The sequence below is a fragment of the Cololabis saira genome, chromosome 9 (assembly GCF_033807715.1).
Source record: "Cololabis saira isolate AMF1-May2022 chromosome 9, fColSai1.1, whole genome shotgun sequence".
Lineage (NCBI taxonomy): Eukaryota > Metazoa > Chordata > Actinopteri > Beloniformes > Belonidae > Cololabis > Cololabis saira.
This window is the reverse complement of record NC_084595.1, coordinates 29,087,123-29,102,739: the sequence shown is the minus strand read 5'-3', so window position 1 is coordinate 29,102,739 and position 15,617 is coordinate 29,087,123. Positions and strand designations below refer to the sequence as shown.

The following is a 15,617-nucleotide window of genomic DNA, read 5'->3' as shown; positions in this document are numbered from 1 at the left end:
CTCCTTTAGTTCAAAATAAAGGACTTTCTTTTTCGTCCCCTCCTAACTGCCAGTGGCAGTAAACAAAGTGCACATGTCTTCTCATACTCCGTGCACGTCAAATTTTTATGTAAACAAAGTCATGTAAGGGACCTGTCGGCCACCGTTACACTTGTGCTATAAATACTTTATGACAGACATTCGGACTCACAAAATTATCTCGTGTCAAAGAGGGACTGATTGACCCGTGTAATGTCACGCAGTCATCCAGTCAACCATAGTGACCCACGTAACTTCCGTTATTATTGATTCCATCTGCCTTTCAGTCTTCCACATTTGGGTCCAATTCCTTTTAAACCTGACAATTTTTATTTTACTAAAAACATTTCCATGGAAACAGTCAGTATTCACTATAAGTTGGTCTGATGGGTAGCCTTTGTACTGAGTGAGGTAAATGACTTCAACATTAACGGCTTTAAAGCAACTCATGTTAATGTAAGAACCAATTCTTTGACTGATATTGAGTTTTCGGAAAAAAAAACATTTTCAACAGATTTTCATTCATCATTAAGAATCTTAAAGTAAACAAATGTTTACAGTGTTTTTTCTATTATCTCTGTAGTTGTTTGTGCATGAAGCATGTCTAAAAAGTTACAAAACCTGAAGTAATTGCATTTATTGATTCATTCCATGTCAAAACCATAGTATATAATATAACAATGTAAACACTTGTATGAATCTATGTATATATAAATAGATGTACATACCCAAACATTTTGAACATATATAACTCCTTGTAAATAAATCTATATAAATAAGTGAATTTGTTTTCAATGAACGTACACAAATCCAATGGAGTCACTTACTCCCACCGAAGATGATATACTTGTAATGCCTGCTTTTTAATAACTGGGCTTGCTTCATTGCATAACATCTCCATGAAAAGCAAACATCCACAGATATTAGTATTTCACTGCTCAACTAAAGACTGGGAGACTGTCTTGCATTCTTTTATTTTGTAACCAAACAGCTGACCAGTCCTTTCTTACCATCACTAGCAGACAGATCTCCTAAAGGAACAGGAACTAGAATGCAGCATCTCAGACATTTGGCGACAAGAGTCCCTGTAGCAAGTTACATTATCAGAAAAAATACATTAAAAATAAACTTATATGTCTTCCAGTAAACCTGCAAAGATTCAATTATGAACCTGTAAATACGCATAGAATGAGCTCTTTAACACACACAAAAAGCTCACGAACATCATAAAATTACCACAACACAAACTTTTTACAATTTATTTCACATACAGTGTCACAAAAAACAAAAAAAAGATATTAAAACATTTCAGCTTTAATTTAGCATACTTTATTTTGTGTATCATCTCCCATAATTGGAAGTGTGGCTGAGGTATCGGGGTGCAGTATACAAGTTTGCCATCATTTGTAGCTATATCCAACACCCTGCTCCATAAAAAGAATTGTATCCATCAGTTTTAAAAGACAGGAACTAAGGTTTTTGTCAACTGAAACTAGAAAGTCCCTTCACGTGCAACCGACTGCAGAGCTGCAGCTTAGACCAATCTAAGAAAGTTTCATTTCAGAGAATAAACTTCATTTCTGCCATAATACATTACCCATTAATGGCTTTTCAGTTATTTACTTGATGCATCAAGAGCCACTTAGCTCTTTGGGTTATCAGCTGAAAATAGTAAAGTCTTGCCACAGTGAATACATCCCTTAAGTTTTTTTTGTTTGTTTTCGTTTGCTTTTCCCAATATTTTTAAAGTAGTCCAATTTTTTTTTAAATTAAATTAAATGGTAAACCCATTTGAGTAGTGGCTATAGTTTGCCAAATTTTTGCTGGTGAAAAAAATCTTTAAATTAATAGCTGACAATCACAGTTACTCATTGTAGACACCACATGATTACATAAGTTTCTATTAGTGAAAACATCTTTCCGGCTTGATCAAGGTTTTCCTTTTATTTTTGCCCAAGATTTTCTGCACATGAACCATACATGAATTGGTCTTCTGACTGCTGACTAAATTAAAGCACCACCACTATCATCACTACCTAATCGTCGTTTCTTTCACTCGGTCTAAGCAAGTATATATTATTCCAGGCTTTAGCAGTTGTCCCAAGCTGTGCAGTGGCCAGCCTATTTCCAGATCATAACCCCGCGGGCTTTAGGACCTAAACATCCACTTTCTGGGGACGGTCGTGTTTTTGTCCGTTACGTTCATGCATGTAATCATTGATTGTGCCTATTGTGACAGGCCGATTTACCATCTGTAGGGTCCCATGGGGAAGATATTACTGATATTGCAGTCTCCCTTCATTTCCAGCCGCAGTTTAACCTCAAACTGGTTTCCTATTTTTGGCTGGTACTTAAAAGACCAAGCCAGCACTCAGTGTGATGCATAAATGTTACCACCCAAAGCAATTCGTGAATGCCGAATGTCAATAGCTATTGTTGTCGTTCTTGGTGCCCTGTTAAATTGTGAAACAATTTAAAACAAAACTCATTATTTAAAAAATATTGTTGCAAATATTGAATTAGAATGTCCTGAATTCTGAGGTCTACTCATTTATTTATTTTTGAAGGAAATAAATAGAAAATAAATGGAAAGTTGTATGAATAAAGCTGCGAGGTGCTTTCCTAAATGTATTCTTATGATGTTTTCTCAGCGGACCTGTTCTCCAGACAAGTGTGAGCTTTTGCCGCCTCCTGCTGCAGCCCAGCCGGCCCCTGCCCTCCCTGCACCGCCTCCCCGGCTCTCTTTCCCACAAGCCTCAATTATGGTCCTGCGTTAAATCGACGCAGAGCTTACGCCGTGGGTACGGCGTAGTCTACGGCGTACCCTACGCCGTAGGCCTGCGTTGGTGTTACGTGGAACCATAAATCAGCCTTGATGAGAGGAGCAGGACGCGGCCTCTGCGGCGGGAAGCAAATTATCTACAAGCACTTCCTCAAAGGAAAAAAAAAAAAAGTTCACACTCATACACAGATGCCACCACAAGTTGCGACTCAGAACGTCTAAGACCTGATCGAGGGACTTACTGGGAATAAGCTTGCATGGCAGGATAAGGAACATGGATACTTACTGATTCTTTCTTTTATAAAAATGTGTTTAAAAGGACTTTTTTCTTTTGCACTTTTTTTTAATCGTTAATTTTGAAAATACAGGGGCATTTGCAGTTATATATAATGAATGCTCTGCAGAAAACTTACACCTGAAGCGATTTTTTTCCCTTTTTTTTGGATTAAGACGCTCAGAGCGCACCTGTTAACCACTGGAGCGCCCGGCGCACCGGACATTAGACAGACTGGGAACCCTCCGAGACACATACTACATGCTCTCATCCGTTTTCTAATCATCCAATAAGAAAGCACGATGAATAGACGGAGTTTAGTCCAACTTCTAATGCAACTATCGTGCGTTTGACTTCTGCGGTTGGATGTGCGTAAAGGGAACGCGGCACACACGCATAAAGTCACCACAAAACTCAAGCTCGCTGTTTTGGCACTTGCTGTTGAGGTGGTTGATGTTGTAGGGGTTGGTGTTGACAGGCACTGAATTAACAACAGCTGTCAAACTCATGGGATCATCCTGCCCCCCGGGCTACTGGGAGCTCTGCTGAGATCGCGACTGCGCATGCCAAAGCGCTGGACAGCTCCAGAGAGGGAAATTTAAAAAAGGGTTTTTTGGAGAAACAAGTGCATCACCGTGGAATACAGTACAGGGGCTCACAATCGGCTCTCCCTTCTTGGATATCAACCAAAAACAGGTGATATTTCTACATCTCTCTCTTTCAGACCCACAGTCTTTGTCAGATAATTGGTTTTGTTGAGCCAACTGTCAATTTTCAGACTTTGAGCATATCTTTATGTGAGGAGGCTAAATGATGAGGCATTTAAATATGGTCAGACACAATAGACCAACATATTATGAAAACATCTGCAAGATGCTGCATATTTAGCAAATGACTTGTTGTGTGTTCACTGTTTATCTTATTTTTTTAATTGGAATTTAATTAGAAGGAGCTGAATGCGGCTTAACAACAACAAAGAGATGTTGATGCCTAACACAAACTGAATGTTCTTGGTTATTCTTGTATCACCTATTCACGGAACCACAAATGTATGCTTAATATAGTTTTTCTTTTTATAAAGCAATTCTTCAATTTTGGTATTCCACACATTGTATGACCATGTTTATTTACTTTATGAAAACCCTGTTTAAAGTAGTAAAATGACGTCCATTTCTAAGTTGTTTATTTCAGTTGGATGATTTGCCAGCACCTTAAACTGTAATGTGTAATTTGCTGCAGAAAAAAGCTACTACACATCCTGGGAAATGATAGAAGGTGGAATAACTTCCAGGATGTCAGGAATAATTGAGAATGCTGGGCATCATCCGTCACCACAGGACTACAGGTAGGACATCTGGTTCAAACCATCTACCATTCTTTTTTGCAAAAGCAACATGTTACAAACTTATATTGTCAAAAGCGTTGCAATTTGAGATGATTCAATGGATCAAAGGAATATTTTTATTAATCAACTCCTTTTAAGATGTTCCCCTAAAAGTTTGTGGGTCAAATTGTCTAATCCACTATGTTCAGTCTAATAGTTGATGGACAGCTTTTTTTGTGCATGAAAAAAGAGAGAGAAAAAAATCCAGAAGAATAAATGATTTTCAGTCTGAATGGATCTGTCAGAAACCATCAGGTCTGTTTACACTCCCGCTGTCGGTGCGCGGAGAGCTTGAGCCCCTTGGTTTGCCAGCTCAGGGGGAGACAGGGCGCTTTGGGTCACCAGTGTGCACAAGTGGTTCCCAATTATAAAAGGAGGGAGGCAGGGAGGGAGGAGGCACAATATTTTGAGTTGTAGAACTCTTGGAAAGGCTTGGACGGTACATGGAGAAACCAGCTAAACATGTTTTGCACCACTGAGCAATTTCTATGCTCTGTTAGTGAGAGAGGAGGGGAGGGATGCCCCAACTGTGTCATCTGCTTAGTGGTGTATATCATTACATATACTCGGTTTCTATCATGGATCATTGCAACATTTCAGGGATTTGCATAAGCTCATCTCTCTACAATTACACCACTGTAGAACATTTAAAGGCTCAATAAAGTAATAAACCTCCTGCTTGTTATACTTGCCCAGAATTTAGTTTGTCGACAGGGAAAATAAACTCAGAAAAAACTCAGAATGGAAAAAGGAAACCAAATAGTTAGAAAAATGAGGTGGTATCCTTTCCTGAAATTCAGGTAGACGAACAGCACAGCCAAAGCTGCATCCACTAGCAATGTTGTGATGTGCTCACAAGGTGTTTGAGGACGTGTGCTGCTGATTCCTGACTACAATGATGTCACTTAATCGGACGGCCGACACAGAGCTCTGACCTCAAACTACATTCACACTCCCCCCGTGTGGCTCAAAGCTTCGTTGAGTTCCTCGTTAGAGGAGGCTGGGGGTGGGAGGGTTTGTGGGCGTGAGGGTAGAGGCTGGAAAGGGACGGGGAAGCAGATGGTATCCTATTTGTCCCTCTTATGTGAGGCCTGTCATTCCAACAGATTAATGCAAGGGCTGGCTAAAGAAAAGAAATGACAGAGACAATCAAGGAAGGGTCTGGGGAAGACAATAGAGACACGTGCCACTGGGCAGATTTGTCGTTTGGGACACAATAGGTGATCATTTTTCAATAGACAAGGCCAACTGTTTCAGGCAGCATGTGCTGCTGTCCCATGTTTCAAACGATCTCATGCGTTGTTTACTTATGATTCAGCCAATGGGTAAAGCGAGACTGTGGTCACCTGACACAGGGTAGTTTTTTTTTTATTAGAAGGTTTGGGGTGTGTGAGTGTGTCTGTATGAGGGGGGTCGTGCTTCTGCACTGTCCACAGACCCACAATGTAACTGAATTGTGTGTGTTGTCATAGTGACCCCAATTACAGAACCCTGTGTGCGTGCAGAAAAGACTGGAGAGGATTCAAGAGGATTCCTCTCTTTTCTTTCTTTCTCGAGACGGCTCGCCTTTTGAAGGACATAATGAAAGTTGATTGGTGCTGGCAGAGCACTGGTTAAACAGAAATCCCTTAGTTTTGTTTTTGTCACAAATGTATCAAAAAATTAGCTTGAAAGAAAAAGCTATTCATCAAAATCTTCTTTCTAAAATCAATTAACCATTTTATATTTTTTTATTTGTTAATAAGCTGCAATAAAGCAGAGTAAAAACAAGTAAAAACAGGAAAAAAAAGAGATCAAAGTGCGAAAAAACAAAAAAATGTCAAAAAACAAACAAACAATAAACTCTAATGAAAGTCTCATTTAACTTATTCTTATCCTCATTGTTGATTAAAACTGTCACTGGTAAATAACACTTGTGTTTAATCTTCTTAAGCTAAACCCTGGACTGCTAATGCTCAGCTTCTCTGAGCAGCTTTCTTGTGTTTCCCCAACATTCAGACCCTTTGAGACGGTTTTGTCTATGAGGGATAAAAAGTTCCTACCAGTATTTACATTTAAATTCCACTTGTGATCTATGTTGGTCTAAGCTGACAGCCGTGTTAACCCTGCAAACCCTCCCACCCCCCTCTTCCACTGTTGAAGGCTTCTGACCACGGACCCCTCCCAGCTGAGGGTGGAGGACCTCCCTGGGGACCTGCAGTCTCTGTCATGGCTAACCTCCGTGGATGTGCCCCGGCTACAGCAGATGGCTGACGGCAGAGGCCACAGCAACGGACCCTCCCAGGGCAGCCTGTTGGAGCAACAAACAGGTGAGGTGACAGTGAAGCATTCAAAAACTGCAGCACCTCTCTGATTGGATAAATTGGGGATTGAAAAACTCTTCTGGATTGCCCCCCCCCCCCATAAAAATCTATGAAAATACTATTAATTTCGGGGGGGGTGTTCACTCAGTGTTCTGCAAAAGGACAGTTAGTCTCAGATGTGAATTTTGGTAGTTTTGGTGGGATGTGTTTAAGTTAATACTGTGGTCAGCAAATAACAGAGCAATCACTTATATTTGGAAATAAAATCCATAACTTAAGCTCTCATGATAGGGACTAATATTACTAATCTCAAATCCTCGACCCTTTATTAAAGGCCACCTGCCAAAACACTCTTTGCTCTTAAATATCACATGTGGCCATATCATTTTCTGCTCTTTTTAAAAAAAAAAAGACATTGTTTACTGGTGTTGAGCACCACCTGGGGTATTTGAATGACCCCTGTGCAACAGTTGTAAATTACAGCAAATAACGTAAAAAAAAAAACAAAAAAACATGCTCACATAGTGCTCTTAGAGGGAAACTATTTTGAATGTTTACGTTCTGACCTTTTCCAGCTCAGCTGAGTAACGTGACCATACCCGGGAGCCAAGGCACCATGCTGCACCTCCAGAGTAACATGCAGCACAGCCCCCTGGGAATTAGTATCATCAACAATCGCACTGGAAGTGTGAGTTCTTGCAGCACTGCAAAAAAAAAAACATCTCTATGTGTCATGGTGATTGGCTCAATCTAATATGTCCTTGCATTTGCTTTCACAGATGTCTGAATTCCATATGAATGGGCTGCCCTCACCAGGGTATCAGTGCCCTACCTCAGTCTACCAACCTGCATCCCAACAGATGTACTCTCTGACCCCAGCTGGGCAACAGGTGATAAAATGAGGAGCAAGACGCTATATCAGTGGAAAGAATACCTGAGGATATGGTCTTAATTTTCTTTTTTCTGTCTCTTAGTGTTCAACTGGCGGGCTTTACAGTAATGTCTCTTTCAATAACCAAAGTCTGTTCACACAACCTCGCCTGGCTCCACAAGAACCAGAGCTGCAGCCCAAGTCTTTCCCCAAGCCAATCTACTCCTACAGGTGAGCACACATAATATGCCAGGAGCTTCCAAATCCACCTCATTTGTTATGAAATGCATCCAAATGATGTTGTTTTTTTTCTCTCTCCTCAGCTGTTTAATTGCTATGGCTCTTAAGAACAGCAAAACAGGCAGCCTTCCAGTCAGTGAGATCTATAGCTTCATGAAGGAACACTTTCCTTATTTTAAGGTACGGTACTCTTGAAATATTACCAAAAATGGAAGAAAGAGAAGTTAAGTGTACATAAAGGGTACAACTGAACACTATCTGACTGCCTGCAGACTGCACCTGATGGATGGAAGAATTCAGTCAGACACAACCTCTCCTTAAACAAATGCTTTGAGAAGGTGGAGAACAAGACGAGCAGCTCATCCCGTAAGGGCTGTCTATGGGCACTGAACCCTGCCAAAATTGACAAGATGGAGGAAGAGATGCAGAAGTGGAAACGCAAGGACCTCCCAGCCATTCGCCGCAGCATGGCTAACCCTGGTCAGAAATGTATTTTTATTGAATGTGAAAGGTCAAACACAATGCTTTTCCCTCATCTGACAGCCTGTTTTGCTCTCCTGCAGATGAGTTGGACAAACTGATCACAGACCGCCCAGAGAACTGCAGACGAAAGGCTTTAGAGCCAGGTATGACCCGGCTGGCCGGCTGTCCAACTGGTCTTTCTCTGCCAGTCTCAACCCAGATGTCGCCTCGGCCCATTGTCACGCTGTCCCTGCCATGTTTACCCATGCACCAGCACCACCAGTTCCAAGCTCAGCTCCAGGCTCAGGCTCGACTGACGCCCATGTCCCCCGCCCCGGCCCAAACACCACCCCTCCACACAGTCCCTGACCTTTCCCACAGTCCGCTCACCCAGCTGCCCAGCAAGCCTCCTGATGATTTTTACAGTCTGCACAGTGACACACACACAGAAGTGGATGCACTGGACCCTAGCATCATGGACTTTGCGCTTCAAGGTAAACACAGTTTTCAGAGGTTATATTAAGGTTCTTCTTCTTTCCTTCAGTGTGTTATACTGAAAAGTTTGAGGACCCATTTTGTCAACAAAAAAAACCCTTTATTGTTCAGTCTTTTAAATTCACATTCATAAATCAACATGTCATATATTTCCATAATGACAGTCGAGTGCATTTAATTGTTAAAGCACTTTGTGATTTTATCTGCAAAAAGCTTTGGTCAAACTGAACCTATTATATCTACTTATTGATAAGAAGATAACCAGAGTTACATCAGTGTACTTACACCTGCTTCCATCTGCTCAGGTAATCTGTGGGAAGAAATGAAAGACGACAGCTTTAACCTGGATGCTTTGGGCACCTTCAGTAACTCACCCCTTCGACTATCAGACTGTGACTTGGGAGCGGCCAACTTCCCTCCTGCCTCCAGTGGAGGGAACCTGCCGCTGCCAGATGTGCATGTGACGGGGCTCTACACCTACACATCCCAAGACGCCCTCTCTTCCCAGTACATGGGCGCCGCAGCCAACAGCAAGCCCATCCCCCTGCTTTAAAGAAATGTTTCTCACACAGATTCACCATGATCTATTCTGCAGTCTATGGTGCCAGTTGAGGAACATCTAGGGTTTGGTTTCTTCAGTGCTCTGAAAAGATATGGAACCTCCTAAAAGAAAAATGTATGAGAATTGGTTCAGTCCATAAGGAAACTGTTCATCACAGACTAAAACAGTTGATAAATGAGATGGTGGCTGTAAGAAAAACAATGTAAGACAACATCTAGCTTTGCCAAGCAAAGAATCAAAAGCTGTTTGAGTACAAAGATTGTGTGGAGAAATATGTGTATGTTAGCAACTGTTCTGCTACTGAGTTTACTCTGCGTTTTAAAGCCTTTCCACAATGTAGCCCCCGAACTCTTGTCTGTTGTATTGTGCTAGACATTATTGCTGTGAAGTTTAATTTATATTTATAAAAGGCAGCTGGAGAAGGTGATGACTCCATCAATCTTTTGCTGTATATATTTGAATGTTTGATATTTCTATCAACACAGGAACTTTTTTTTTTTTAATGACTGCATTTACCCAAATTGTTCCAAACTGCAAAAGTCCACATCCAGCAATCCATATTTTACAAATTGCTTTTCTACACATTGGTGATTAGCATGCTTGAGGGTTAGATGTGTGTTATGCTAAGTAATTGGATCAAAATGAAAATGGGTAAATAAACAAAGCCTCTTGATACTGAATCGCATTGATGACATTTATTAACAGACATCTTTTGAAATAAAAGACACATGAAACATTTAAATACACTACAAAAATATGTCATGGCTGATGTTTGATCAGTGATAAGGCTAGGCGGCATGTCGGCTGAAGGACCACTTTGGCAGTTAATGTGCACTTCTGGTGAAACCTGAGTTTTGGGATTTACAGCCTTATTTGCCAAGTTTTTTTTTAATGCTGAGAAGTATCATAGTGTCACAGCATCTTTGATCACTCAAACTGCAACTTACAGTGCAAAAAAGAAAAACAAAAACATAAAAAAAAAATATTTCTGGCATTAAAATGTTTTTCTTTGTTTCAATTTATATCAAAAATTAGGTTATCTGAGCTTATTTTTCACTGCACATTCAAAGAAAAACACACATTCATTTTTTACATTTTTAAACATTACAACTGGCACTCAAGTATCGAACATCCCCATTTTATAAAATCTAGTAAAACTCTGGCCTTGACATTCTGCACAGGATTTAGTGAGGCAAAGTACATTTTTTGCTGTGTACAAACTCAGCAAAGTGAAATGTGCATTACAGTGATTGCCTGAGGAGCAGGGGGGGGCAAATTATTGGAGTATTTGAAATGAATGAATGTGTACCCTGAATAGTAAGGATATTTTCCAAACTATGTGGCTAATGACACAAACAGAAATGTCACTCAGTACAGCAAGGGTATCTTTGTGCATTATTTTATAGTCTACAATCCTGAAATTCAAGAATATTTTAGCTTTGCATCCCGACCTTTGAAGGTGATTTTGTACCTATACACATTAACAGTGCAACAGACTACAATTTAATCTTTTTTGTTCTCTTCAATAGCATTATCCATAAATCTTGCAGCTTAACTGGTGTCTGTGCTGTCCATAGTTGCAAGCAAATGCGACACCGTGGCTCTCTGGGAGGGAGTGATGTACTGGCTCATGTGGATGATGCAGTCCATGGCAACGTCAGGGTTGACATGCACCAGGCTACAAACAACACAAAAGTTATTACACACACATCAAAATACAAACATTTTCTTCCCTCTATGAAGTGAAAATGTACAGTTTTCTCAGCTAAATGGAAGTAAAACTGTTAACCTTAACCTTAAACCTGGGCAACGGGCTTTGATTATTGTTTTAAGGAAGACAACAGTGCAAGCAAGAGTTGGGAAGAAGAAAAGCATCACTGAAGTAACGATACAGATTTGGACTACAGGAAATTTACGGTTCTCCAAAGGTTTCATGAAAGAAAAGGTGTTTCATAGTTTGCGCATTTCAGAATTAAGGAACCAGAGTTACATTAAGCTTGCTTTTCTGCTGACACCTGCACTGCTGAGCTTTCCTCAACTTTCCATCACAAGTAACTTGAGGAACTTAAGAAGCAACTGAAGCATACTATGCAACACCCATACTGTATGTTGGATCAGGTGTTAACGTGGTGACCTTTGATACAGATCATTTTACTTTCACTAAACTGTTGACAGCTAACCACCATGATTACCACCACTTTTGTATCACACACACTTTATCGCAACAGCACAAATCACCTTAAATGATCGACTGTGATGCCCAAATGTGTATACTGGGTTGATCAATAATGTATTTGTCAAGATTTGGCATTTATTGCTGCATACAAAGTCAAATATGTTATTAACAGTCCACAAATTGCACATGTTTACATACCTGCGAATGTGTTTCAAAGCGTTTTCTCTTTTCAAGTACTTGATGTTTTCGCGGATGGCTGATCGGGTGCCATCCTCTTTGGACAAATGCTTCTCAAGCCACTCGACCACCACCTGGTTATTGTCCCAGAGGTAAGCCTGGGAAAGAACATAAACGTTACTTTACATCCGATCCAATAATAATGTGGATTTATAGCTGTTCAGAGTAACAACACAAGATTAAAAATAGTTACATCACTTAAAAAATATGGATAAATGATTGGTACCAGAGAAAATCTGTTGATCTTCGGTGTTTAAAACATTTAGAAATTGTCAGAAAACTTGTCTCTAATGTTTAAGTGTATTTTGTCCATTAGTGCCGCAGCTCTGTTCGCCTTTACACACCTGGACTGTTCCCTCTGTTTCCACAAACCAGCGCCGCAGCATTGACTGCATGTGCCCATCACTGAGATCCTTATTGGCCTGCAGAATCTCACATTTTACCACCTGTTCCAGCAGGAGGCGGCGCAGACGCCAGTAGAAAAAGGCCCGCACATTCTTCCAGTCCAAAATATCCTTTCAAGGGTATATAAGATAAAATACTTTTTTTAACACTTGATCCACTTTAAAAATCATTCTATCTAGTGTTAAACCAGGCTGTGCATGCAGAGCTCACAGTGATGACTCCTTTCTCTTGCATCCTGCCTGGAGTGTCATGGAGATCCGCGAACTGCACTGCCACCTGGTGGTAAATGGGCAACAGGAATTCCTCCCTCGCTTTGAGCTTCGCCTCCAACTCTTTACTCTCTTTGTTAGGCAACTCTGGAGAAGCTGACAAAATTTGAAATTTTTTTGTTTTGAATTTTAATGATCTCAGTAACACCCAGGTGAATAATATGATATTAATAAACAGGTCAGTGATCTGAGGGGAAAAAAAAAAAACCTTTACCAAGCTTTTCAACCAGATGAGCATAGACTGAATCTAGTCTTCTCATGGCCTTCAGCAAGTCCTTCCTCCTGAATTTGATTTCCACTGTGCCCTCAGCCTCCAGAACACCACCTCTGGTTAGAAAACACACAATGGGAGCCATAAGTAACAAATGAGTAATTCAATATAATAATAATAATAATAATAATAATAATAATAATAATAATAATAATAATAATAATAATAATAATAATAATAATAATAATAATAATAATAATAATAATAATAATAATAATAATAATTCATTAAAAAATACAATAAAACATCCGTACACATACTGTATATGTTGCTTAGGCTGTAAGAACCATTTAGAAAATGTACCAAAAGACTCCTTCTAGTACCTGCTCTCCCGGTCAGCATAGAGCTCCATACATAGTGGGTTGATGGTGGGGTCTATGACTACCCAGGAACCCCCTCTCAGCTCTGCCTGTGGTGGGATGTACACCAAGACTGGCTGATGGAAACCACGCAGGGAATCCACAATATAGGCACCAAACTTCAGCACCTGGTCATACATATCTAGGACAGAAAGAAATACATTTTTTATATAGTTATTACATATATGTGTAATTTAGAGACAGTAAATATTTACACAGTTACACTTTTTTCTCAGATGTATTTTCTTAGTTTTTATCAGTTTGAACTGAAAGAACACAACACCCAGGTGCACATGCTGCTTTGAATGAGGGTGCTACATTACCGATCACTTTTTCTTCATAGAAACTCACATTTAACACTTGTACCATCTCACAAAGAGACTCTGATACCGACAACAACAAATAGTGGATGAAAATAGACAAGAATGATGCATTTTATTTGTCAGAAAGAAGCTGCTCACTCCAAGTCCTGCTTGAAGCTTTCAGAGCACTGAGGCCAAAAGTGATACTACTAACAGCTGGGAAACAGGAATTTATTTTGTTTGTTGTTGCTTTGCGTTATTTTAACAAACATCTGCTCATGATGAATGTGATCATTTTTTTGACTTCATGTCTGTCAGTTTAAATCCTTTTGAACTAAATGGTAAAAGGTACCCACACAGATTTTCCTGTAAATATATCTACCTGCTGAGATTCAAACCAAACTTAGCAGTTTGATACTGGATCCAGTATTTTTATATGTTATGTTATTGTTTTCAGAAAAAGTGTAACTGTTGAAATACTCACAGTCTGCATTGCATGTTATGTAAGATGTTTACAAAGTTTACTACCTTTCATTCCCCCTGAAAAGCCTCTCCAGTTGGCAAACACCATGAGAGGCAGATTTTCCCGGTTGAAGTCAGAAATCGCTTGAGCCGTTTTAAAAGCAGAATCGGGGAACCACACCTGGCCAGCCTGCTGCAGAACCTGAAATGGAAGATGTGCTTATTTAATTACAATCAAAGTTTGTGATCTTGCAAACATGTAGAAAGGCTGGCTTACTTTAGATTCTGAATCAGGGTTGGCGGGATCTGCTGGGATTGACACCTCAACTGTGCGTGTTTCAACAGCGATGACACCGAGGGGGATTCCTCCTAATCTGAATTCACGCAACAACAGTACAACAGTGTCAGGGATCAATTTCCGTTTAAGGTTTAAGTATGCACTGAACTTAGAAATAAAACAATTTATACCGATTTACCTTGCTCTGCCCACAACTATGGTCTGAGCCCAAGAGCCCATGATCTCCATGAAAGAGCCGTGGTCAAAGAATCCACTCTCCCAAGCACCTTTCACCACTAACAGTGTGCATAAAAAATAATAATTTAATTCACTTGCAACATAAATTTGTTTTATTTTACTCCATGTCTGAAAAGGTTGAATTACGTGGAAAATGCTTCTTTGTTGCTTAGTAAAGTTTTAAGTGGAATTTGTGCATATTCCTCCATGTTTCTTCACAAAGGTTTAGTAAAATAAAAACGTCAGCTGTTGATGATGAAACCTAATGCAGTGGCGTCTGCAGGATCAGGCCGTGTCTAGCTGAGACTTGTGGCCTTGCCGTTTGCAGACAAATCCCTCCAGAGTTCTTGAATCCTTGAAAGATATATTGTATAGCGTGTAATTTCCGGCCAATATTTCAGTGAGGACCAATGTTTTAAAACATTTCTACGTCTCAAATTTGACAAACTGGAGATTCTGTCCCTCTTTGATCTTTAAAGGTTCAGGGCTCAACATAACCTTAATCTTGTTTGTAGCCCCAGGTTGTAATGTGTCACAGGCTTAAAATGCAGGATGAGGTACACATGTACATTAACAAATGAAGTGGACAAGACAAAACTCAATGTATCTTTGTTTTATACAAAGAAAAGATTCATACAAAATTAATTTAAAAAAAAAAATCCGTGCTTTCTTTTACATATCATTTTAACTTTTTTCCCCTGATTTGGGGTAGTAGTTTGGTTTGTGTGACTCACTGGGGTGAGGTCTGCCGGCGAGCATCCAGCGGGGGTCATATGGTGCTTTAGTTGGAGTGAATTCTATCTCTCTGTCTACAGGGTCTGTAGTGCTGATAATCGGCACGGGGGAGTTTTTATTCTGTCAGAACACAAAGAAACTTTAATAAATAACCTGAAAGTTACTGCAGTTACTGAATATTTCTATTTAGACAATACTTATTCTTGAGAACCTTTGGCATGTACGAGAGCCACTGCAGGATGGTGAAGACACCCTCAAAGTCATCAGGCACACAGGTGTGTGTGACTCCATTATTGTACATGATCTGAACTCCTCCCAGCTGGTTGTTGGAAGTGTAGACTTCTCTTCCCAAAACCTGGACAGAGATTTAAAGTACTATGGTTGTGGAACTCTACTGAAGCCACAGAATAAAGCTACAGCACTAATAAGCTTTATATTAAAAACAATCACACTTTTAAGCCAGTGCTAAAGTCTTCTGAGTCATTTCTCTCATCAG

The 15,617-nt window shown here is 40.0% G+C and overlaps 2 protein-coding genes across 2 annotated transcripts in view; one reads left to right on the top strand and one right to left on the bottom strand.

Moving 5' to 3' along the window:
* The first annotated feature begins 3,029 nt into the window (after positions 1-3,029).
* Positions 3,030-10,089, top strand: foxn4 (forkhead box N4). Its single transcript, XM_061729113.1, has 10 exons — positions 3,030-3,770; positions 4,314-4,419; positions 6,601-6,767; positions 7,337-7,449; positions 7,541-7,651; positions 7,736-7,863; positions 7,956-8,052; positions 8,145-8,352; positions 8,436-8,828; positions 9,135-10,089. The coding sequence occupies exons 2-10, from the start codon at positions 4,340-4,342 to the stop codon at positions 9,380-9,382; spliced, it is 1,545 nt and encodes a 514-aa protein (XP_061585097.1). The 5' UTR covers positions 3,030-3,770; positions 4,314-4,339; the 3' UTR covers positions 9,383-10,089.
* Positions 10,072-15,617, bottom strand: part of acacb (acetyl-CoA carboxylase beta) — a 29,507-nt gene continuing 23,961 nt past the window's right edge. The window contains exons 45-55 of the mRNA XM_061729114.1: positions 15,333-15,476; positions 15,121-15,241; positions 14,349-14,445; positions 14,150-14,246; positions 13,939-14,074; positions 13,073-13,250; positions 12,693-12,805; positions 12,420-12,574; positions 12,149-12,319; positions 11,766-11,902; positions 10,072-11,069 (exon numbers count right to left, since the gene is read on the bottom strand). Coding sequence (XP_061585098.1) covers positions 10,943-11,069; positions 11,766-11,902; positions 12,149-12,319; positions 12,420-12,574; positions 12,693-12,805; positions 13,073-13,250; positions 13,939-14,074; positions 14,150-14,246; positions 14,349-14,445; positions 15,121-15,241; positions 15,333-15,476 — 1,476 coding nt within the window. The 3' untranslated portion in view covers positions 10,072-10,942. The remainder of the gene's footprint in view (positions 11,070-11,765; positions 11,903-12,148; positions 12,320-12,419; positions 12,575-12,692; positions 12,806-13,072; positions 13,251-13,938; positions 14,075-14,149; positions 14,247-14,348; positions 14,446-15,120; positions 15,242-15,332; positions 15,477-15,617) is intronic.